Source organism: Octopus bimaculoides, unplaced genomic scaffold (assembly GCF_001194135.2).
Source record: "Octopus bimaculoides isolate UCB-OBI-ISO-001 unplaced genomic scaffold, ASM119413v2 Scaffold_118282, whole genome shotgun sequence".
Classification (NCBI taxonomy): domain Eukaryota; kingdom Metazoa; phylum Mollusca; class Cephalopoda; order Octopoda; family Octopodidae; genus Octopus; species Octopus bimaculoides.
Genome location: NW_026434522.1, coordinates 1,419 through 10,787, shown reverse-complemented (window position 1 = coordinate 10,787; position 9,369 = coordinate 1,419). Strand labels below are relative to the sequence as shown.

General features: G+C 35.1%; 1 protein-coding gene across 2 annotated transcripts; it reads right to left on the bottom strand.

Annotated features, from left to right (window-relative positions):
* Window positions 1–106: 106 nt before the first annotated feature.
* LOC106867078 (uncharacterized) lies at window positions 107–9,021 on the bottom strand. Of its 2 annotated transcripts, XM_014930113.2 has the most exons (8): window positions 8,816–9,021; window positions 8,291–8,386; window positions 7,015–7,095; window positions 6,041–6,133; window positions 4,106–4,210; window positions 3,545–3,591; window positions 2,171–2,204; window positions 107–262 (listed from the first exon to the last, which is right to left on the bottom strand). In XM_014930113.2, exons 1-8 carry the CDS (start codon window positions 9,014–9,016, stop codon window positions 122–124), a joined length of 798 nt encoding a protein of 265 aa, XP_014785599.1. In that variant the 5' UTR covers window positions 9,017–9,021; the 3' UTR covers window positions 107–121. The 2 variants fall into 2 exon arrangements, with proteins under 2 accessions (XP_014785599.1, XP_052834334.1); XM_052978374.1 differs by lacking the exon at window positions 6,041–6,133.
* Between the last annotated feature and the right edge of the window lie 348 nt (window positions 9,022–9,369).

Genomic DNA, 9,369 nt, shown 5'->3' with positions numbered 1-9,369 from the left:
ATTTGAACACAGAATGTAAAGACAAATCAAATCCCACTAAACATTTCACCCGGTGTGCTAACGATTCTGCCAGCTTGCTGCCTTAACGAAAGTCATATATTGAACATAATTTGTGACAAACTTACGTGATATTTTTGATTTCACATTGTTCACTGCACTTCTTATCAGAAAACATAAAGACTCTGGAGTCTGTGAGATTTATTCTGGTTTCAATATACTTTTGGCCTTCACAGATGAAGGTTTTGGGATCAACTGTTCCTTGCTGTTAAAGGACAAATACAGACTATCAAATATTGTGAAACAACAAGCAATTAGAATAATAGCGATGGTGGTTGATGACAATAAAGAGGAGGAGGAGGAAGAAGCGGTGTTGGTGGTGCTGGTGGAGGTGGAGGTGGTAGAGGAGAAAGATTTGAGCAAAAGAAATTCATTCTAAAGAGCAAATGGAAAAAAATATTTGAAGGACAAAGAAGACAGTTTAGAAGAGAGTTTCAAAAAGGTCCTCCCATGTCTCTCTTACTGTCTCTCTTTTTCTTTTCTTTTTTAATTTAGCTCTTGTTCTTACCAAAAACAAAGAAAAAATATATTAAAAGTATAAAAGATCAAGTTATCAAGGGAAAACAGCAACAACAACCTCACCAAGGAAACAAGGAAAAAGAAAAACTGGTGTGGGGAAGGATGAGAATGAAAGAGCAGAAGTTGGAGGGAAGGGAATTACTGGGGTAAGAGTTCAGAATTTGCACAGAAAACATTTTCAAAGACAATAAGCACCATCCGAACGTGGTCGATGCCAGTGCTACCTAATGGGCTTCTGTGCCAGTAACATTTAAAAAGCATCCACTGTACTCTCTGAGTGGTTGGTGTTAGGAAAAGCATCCAGCTATAGAAACCTTGCCAGATCAGATTGGAGTCTGGTGCAGCCACCTGCCTTGCCACTCCTCAGTCGAACTGTCCAGCCCAAGCTAGCATGGAAAGCAGATGGTAAATGATGATGATGATGATAGACATCGACGAGCCTCACAAAGTATGAAAGTGTACTAAGAAACATTGCCAGAGTTGAAGAAAATATGTGTGGCTGGCAAGTGAGTCCAGAGATAAAAATTTCAGGATCAAACATCCATAACATTTTCAAGCAAAGATAACTGGTAGATTTAAACCGTTACCTATTTTAACACTTACCACTCCCTATATCGCCTATGAGAAAATGTCATCGGTAAAGAAGGCGTTGGGAATTGTAACACCAATGGACATCTGCTACTAGGTCTAAGCATGGAACAATTTATTCATCACAAATACTCTGTTTCATCTTTCAACTCACTTCAAGACCACATAGATGCATCCTCGATCCAAACTCTGGCATCTGATAGACAATGTCATCACCAGTCTGATCTGAAGACTGTAAGTCAATGGGCAGACAAAAACCAAATGCAGCCATAATTCTTGAAGACCTTTAATATTTGGATCAGGTCTAAGATGAGAGGATAGCTTCCTCCATTTCTTATTCCCTTAGTGATTCCCAGACTGGGCGTTGTGAGTGTTTATTGAGCAAAAACACTTAAAAGCTCCATGAGGCTCCGGCAGGAGGTGGTAGTGAACCCTGCTGTAATCTTTCACCACAACTTTCTCTCTTTCTTCCTGTTTCTGTTGTATCTGTATTTCAAAAGAGCCAGCCTTGTCACACTCTGTGTCACGCTGAATCTCCTCGAGAACTACATTAAGGGTACCCGTGTCTGTGGAGTGCTCAGCCACTTGCACGTTAATTTCTCGAGTAGCCTGTTCCGTTGATCAGATCAACTGGAACCCTCGTCGTCGTAACCAATGGAGTGCGGTAGTAAATCCCTTAGCATTTAAACCTTCTACTTCCAGTCAAAATACTCTCCCTGCTTTATGTTCAAATCATTCGGATCCAGCCTTTCACACTTACCCTACAATGTCATTCCAACGATAAACAATCACTTCATCAAAATCGATACACGATAACGCATAAGTAATTCAAAACGCTGTTGATAAATAAGCATTGTGTTAAACAGAGTAAAAAAGGTTTTAGGAGTATCTGAAAAGGATTTTAGGGACTGGCTTTCTCAATGGCAAAGCAATAGAAAAAATAAGGTTGAGCTAAAACATTTTGAGTTAATTTCATGAGGCTCGATGTGTGTTTTATGTTACTCACCAGTGCAGATCTTGAGCATAAGCAGTTTGAATGCCTAGAAATGATAAAATTATAATAAATGATTACTCATTAATTAAATATTTCAACCAACAAGTTGCTGTGTGGGTTAACAGAAGCATTAAAATAAACTAAAATAGTGCAAAAAGGATAGGAAGAGGTATGTAAATGAATAAGCATAACATTTGACAGAGGAGTAAATTGAGTGCCAAAGGGTTTAATGGGACATTAACAACACCAACTGCACCAGGCGGGGACCTGCAAGGGTTTTTGGCTCTGCCCCTTCTTTCAGGCTTAGCAAAGAAAAATAAAGAATTACGGAAAATAGCAGAATGGTTAAAAATGCTATATACATTTAAAACTTTTAAGAACTTTATTTTATGTTAAAAAATCTAAAATTAAAAATTAAAATCTAAAATTAAAAATTAAGTATGCATGTTCAACTTCACTTCATTTTACCAGGAAGAGATTCTTTCTCTTTTAATGGTAAATTACCAGAAGCAAAACATATGTGATTGTGCGGTAAGAAGCTTGCTTCCTAACCACTTGGTTCAGTTCCACCACATGGTACCTTGGGCAAGTGTTTTCTACTCTAGCCTCAGACTGTCCAACACAATGTGAGTGGATTTGATAGATGGAAAATGAAAGAAACCCATCAAATAGGAGGTACCCAATAGAAACTGAAATTTTGCTATATTATTTTATTCACTTAGTTTTACATGTTTACACTTTTACCGCCTTCAAAATATTCTCCACTTGAAACAATGCATTGGTCCAGACACGTTTTCCACTATTCAAAGCAGTCCTGGAACTCTTGTGACATCAACTGCTTTCATTGACTTGATTGTTGCTTCGTTTCCGGGTCGTAGCCATAGCACCAATTTTCATCACCAGTGATGACCTTTGGAATAAGGTCTGGACCAACTTCCAATTGTTCCTTCAGTTCACGGCACGTATTCAGTCGTAACTGCTTTCAATCTTCTGTGAGCAAATAACGCACAAATTTTGCTGCAACTCTTTTCATTCGCAATTCCTCACTCAAAATTCGTTGGCAGGAGCTCCAGGACACACCAGTCACATCAGCAAGTTCATCAATTGTTCGGCGACAGTCCTCCAAGATCAGTTCATGAATTTTCATGATGTTTTCATTCATTCATGAGGATGACAGTCACTCTAAACGAGGTTGGTTTTCAAGCAACAAATGGCCATTCCTAAAGCATGAAAACCACTTCTAAACTTATGTTTTGCTCATGGCAGCGCCCTTGTAAGCTGTTTCAGGTATGACAACTCTTTTGGCTGTACCGTTTTTCCCAGCAGAAAACATACCCCTTAAAACAGTAATTAAAGTCAATACTAAATGTTAAGCATGAATCTCACCTCTGTTCTATACAAATGTCTTTCAAAGGGTCGCCAAGTTCATACAGCTGGAAGAGACATGACAAAGAAACGGTGCAGCATTAAAGATTTTATATAAAAACATGTTTTAACTTGGCATAGTAATAATAATAATAATAATAGTAATAATAATAATAATAATAATAGTAATAATAATAATAAAAATAACAATAATAATCTTTTCTATTATAAGCACAAGGCCTGAAATTTGGGGGACGGGGATAGTCGATAACTTCAACCCCAATACTAAACTGGTACTTAATTTATCGACCCCAAAAGGATGAAAGGCAAAGTTGACCTTGGCAGAATTTGAACTCGGAACATAGCAACAGGCAAAATACCACTAAGCATTGTGTCCGGCATGCTAATGATTCTGCCAGCTCACTGCCTTAATAATAACAACAACAACAACAACAATGATGATGATAATGATGATGATGATGCCTAATTTCGAACAGACTAGACTGTTTCAATCTGCAAAAATGTTAATAACAATTAATTAGAAATTAATTAATCATTCTGGAGTTCCTTCAGTATACTTACATGTGTATTGTTCATCAAGACCACAGTGCTGCCTAATTGACCAATCTGCAGGTATTCCTTATTCTGTGTTCCAACATTAATTAACTGCCAATATTCATCAGTGCCCTTTCCAACAGAAACCAATCAAAGAATCAGATTTGATTTTATTGAGAACTACAGTGCTATCCATCAAATAATGGTAAGTGTGTGTAGGTGTACATGTAAATGTATGCGTGTGTGTGTCTGTATGTTTGCATGTATGTACGTATGTATGTATATATGTATATATGTATATTGACAGAGAGAGATAGGGAGAGAGTCAGAGACATAGATTATATATGTGCATGTGTGTATATGTATATATATATATATACACACATATACACACACACATCCATGGTATTCAAATTATAAAGGTAATTTATGAACACCATCTACATATATATATTTACCTACATGTATATATGCACATATACATACATGAATATATGTGTGTGTGTGTGTGTGTATATATATATATATATATATATATATACGCACTTATATATGTATGTATATAGATATATATATATACACATATATATGTATTTCGATATAGATATATATATATACACATATATATATGTATTTCGATATATATATATATATATATATATATATATATATATATATATACATATATATGTATGTATATAGATATATATATATACATATATATGTATGTATATAGATATATATATACACATATATAAATATATATACATATATATATGCATATATATATATACACACACACACATATATAGACAGATATATATATTGTCTACACACACACACACACACACACACACACACACACACACACACACACACACATGGTAGAGTATTGCACAGTACAGAAGAAGTGACCTTCAACTGCCATAGGAGTAATATTAAGAAATATGGCAATACATGCAATAATTACAGTTTAAATTTCATCAAAGTTCTTAGGAATCATACAAATTTATGGAATGAATATTTATTTTCAAAAGAAAAAATATTATTTTAAAATAAAATTAAATTAAACAAATTTTTCATTTGCTGAAGACCTTCCATAACTACTCCATCATTCATTCCCTTCCCTCCGTGTTGTCTGCCTTATTCAATCTTTCTTTCTCAGTGTGTGTGTGTTAATGTTAATACTTTTTTTTTTTTGTTCACATCCATAATTCAAGTTTTAGTTAATTAGAAAACTGGAGTTGTCTCCCCTTGGTTTTGGCTTCATGTCATTTCCATTCAGTCTCTTGGCTGATGCTTTATGTCCCTTCCGCATTATGAAAGTAATTTTAATAAATTCAAAAATTATCATAAACTCACTACATTCAGTATATTAGAAGTCACTTAACTATTAGTTTTCCATTCAGATAGCATCCCAAGGTAATTCTTCTTCCCACTCCCCACTTCCCTCATCAAATCAGTAACAAGTATAGGTATTATATATCAAGTCATTTTTTCATTTTCACTTACAGTAGAACCTCGCAGTACGAGTGCACCATTATACGAGTAATTTGCTGTACAAGCCAAGACTTGTGCGAATTTTTGTCTTGAAGTAGACATGGAAATCCACAGTACGAGCACGCAGATCATCCCATCTTTAAGGTAATTCACTTAATAAAACCAGTTTACATATTTCTTTTGCATTCTCTTTTTTATAATTGTCATTTTACTTGTAACTACACCTTTTCTGTTTTAAAACCCCTAAAAAATTATTTTTGAGTTGTTTGTGGGAGGGGGCTGGAACGGATTAATTATATTTTAGTTAATTTCAGTGGGGGGAAATTGATTTGTAAAACAAGTAAATCATAAGATGAGCTCAGTCATGGACCGAATTAAACTTGTACTGTGAGGTATCACTGTTTATTGAAAAGGTTGAATCACAAACGTTAAGACAAAGGGAAAATATTTAAAGAAACCAACCTGGCTTTCTTTAATTATGTATTGTTTATTGTTATCAATCAGTGCAAAATACTGGTAGTCGCTATACCCTACAGATGTAAGATATACATTGTTCTGGAAAAGAAAAAGATGCAGAAGGAATATGACTTGTCAATTTTTGTTCAAATATTTAGTCACCAATAAGATTCCTGGTTATGTAGAATAAGCATCTATATACTACTATAACTCTGTGATTGTTTGCATGCATGTTTGCATGCTTGCTTATGTGCATGCTTGTCTGTAATTTAATACAGCCAAACTGGCACATAATGGGAAAATACTCTGAAAGTAATTTACCCCAGAAATGTGAATACAAATGGAATAAAACAAGTTTTGCAAAAATCGGACCACAGATTCCCGAGATACACGTTTTTGGTGGGGTACCTTCATAAATAGCTAAAACAGTTCAACCTTAGTGTTTCACTGGTGCTTGATTTATCAACCCCAAAATTTTGAAAGGTAAAGTTGACCTTGGCAGAATTTGAACCCAGAACATAAAGACAGACAAAATGTCGCTAAGCATTTTGCCTGACATGCTTGACAATTCTGTCAGCTCAATGCCTTAATAATAATAATAATAATAATAATAATAACAATAACAACAATAATAATAATAATAATCCTTTCTACTGGAGGCACAAGGCTTGAAATTTTGGGGGAGGAGATTAGTTGGTTACATCAACCCCAGTGCTCAGCTGGTACTTAATTTATCAACCCTTAAAGGATGAAAGACAAAGTATATAATTATGAGGAATGTCTACAATATTTGATGAACTCTGTCTGACCCATGCAAGCACAGGGAAATAAAAATTAAATGATGACGACGATGACAACGATAACAATGACGATGATGATAATGTAGATGACAATGACAACAATTAACTTTTCATTCACTTTCACTCAAACATTTTATAAACGAATCAATAAAACAAAATGTCTGATTAATATTCACTTACTGATTCATTTCTTATCACCAGTGAGACGTCTTCCATTTTGATTAGAGCCAAGTTTTCCTCAGTTAAATTATGTTGCAAGTTCTGTCATCAAACAAACAATAATGGAGATGAAAACATGAATACCTTCTAAATATATGAATGCTAACGAAATACACGAATGTTATATAAAGGTCTGAATGCTAGTGAAAGACCTGAATACCTTTTAAATATATTGTTTCAGTCATCTGACTGCAGCCATTCTGGAGCACTACCTTTAGTTGGACAAATTGACTCCAGGACTTATTCTTTGTAAGCCTAGCACTTATTCTATTGGTTGGTTTTTTGCTGAACCGCTAAGTTACGGGGACATAAATACACCAACATCGGTTGTCAAACGATGGTGGAGGACAAATACAAACTCATAAACACACACATACACACACACATATATACATACATACATATACACACACACACACACACACACACACACACACACATATATATATATATATATATATATATATATATATATATACAATGGGCTTCTTTCAGTTTCTGTTTACCAAATCCACTCACAATGCTTTGGTTGGCCCAAGGCTATAGTAAAAGACACTTGCCCAAGGTGCCACACAGTGGGATTGAACCCAGAATCATGTGGTTGGGAAGCAAGCTTCTTACCACACAGCCACTCCTGGTATTTATATTCATGAATATGGCCTAAATATATGAATGCTATCAAAAAAACATGGAGTATAGATTCCATGTTAGATGACATCGCAAGACTAATGTGGAGGTGCAATGGCCCAGTAGTTAGGGCAGCAGACTTGTGATCATTGGATCACGGTTTCAATTCCCAGACTGGGCACTGAGTGTTTATTGAAAAAACCCACCTAAATCTCCATGAGGCTCTGGCAGGGGTTGGTGGCAAACCCTGCTGTCTTCTTTCACCACAACTTTCTTTCACTCTTTCTTCCTGTTTCTGTTGTAACTGTATTTCAAAAGGCCTATCCTTGTCACACTCTGTGTCATGCTGAATCTCCCCGAGAACTACATTAAGGGTACACATGTCTATGGAGTGCTCAGCCACTTGCACGTTAATTTCAGAAGCAGGCTGTTCTGTTGATTGGATCAACTGGAACCCTCGTCGTCATAACTGACAGGGTGCCACAAAGACAAAAGACTAATGATTAATGAATAGAGACACAGAGAGACTGAAGATAAAGACATTGGTAGTCAGTGAGAAAAGAATGGAATATATGACACAAGGTATTCTAGACAATAATTTCATACTCACTTCCATTTCATCCGTCCGGATTTGATAATTTTCATAGACAAAAAGTTCTGTGATTGAATTGTTGTTGTTAATTTTATCTGTGAGATATTCTTTAAACTGAAAAGAATATAAAGAGGAAAATATTCAGTTTGTTTGTCTTCTTTTACAGAAAGATTTTCTTTTTCTTTTTTCTTTTTTTCTTTTCTCATTTATGAAGGCAGTGATTCCAGCACGGGCTACTAACCCCAAGATTCCAAGTTCGATTCCAGGCAGTGACCTGAATAATAATAATAATAATAATAATAATAATAATATCGAAAATACCTTAGGAATGAGAATCCAGGTTCAAAATTTCCCCAAGACACTTGAAGGCTGGAGGGTATATCAGCCGAAACGTTGTGTTAACAACAAACAAGATGAGGACAAATATCCATCAAATGTAGATAATGTACATAATTCCTCATCTCCTAAATATACAACTAGACAAAATGCTGCTAAACATTTCGTCTTTAATTTTTGAATTATTGTAAAAATGAAGTCACTTACCTTATCGTTAGTGAAAAACGTGATGTTGGAACCACAATCTTTGTTTGAACAATCAAAAGTTTCCCAGTCTTCACTTTCATCAAATAATATTTTCATTTCTTTGTTGCACCATTTCTCAGACAAATTTTTCAAGTAACATTCACGAGAAGAGACAACTTCCAAAATAAGGAGAAGTTGCAAAAATTGAAGAATCTTGTCCATTCCTGGAACATGGAGAAAATGGTATTAGTAAGTGGATTATGAGAGATTTTTATAGGAATTATGAATGTATGTGTGTTTGCCCCTTCCCACCACTTGACAACTGGTGTTGGTGTGTTTACATCTCTATAACATTAGTAGCTCATAAAAAAAAAACACAATAGAATAGAATACTAGGCTTTAAAAAAAACCTAAGTACTGGTGTTGATTCTTTCAATCAAAGACTCTTAAAGGCGATGCCCCAGCATGGCCGTGGTCAAATGACTGAAACAAGTAAAGAAAAAAAAAAGACATTCATGGAAAATTGTTTTTCTTGTTTTTGCTGGTCCTGACGCTTGTTAAACCACATGTTATTT

What these genes read in the sequence shown, in the direction of transcription:
- LOC106867078 (XM_014930113.2), bottom strand. Translation starts at nt 9,016, where the DNA reads ATGGACAAGATTCTTCAATTTTTGCAACTTCTCCTTATTTTGGAAGTT. An exon ending in GACATTTGTATAGAACAGAG is followed by an intron (nt 2,205 to 3,544) that starts GTGAGATTCATG and finishes TATCATTTCTAG; the next exon opens with GCATTCAAACTGCTTATGCT. An exon ending in TATGCTCAAGATCTGCACTG is followed by an intron (nt 263 to 2,170) that starts GTGAGTAACATA and finishes GTCCTTTAACAG; the next exon opens with CAAGGAACAGTTGATCCCAA.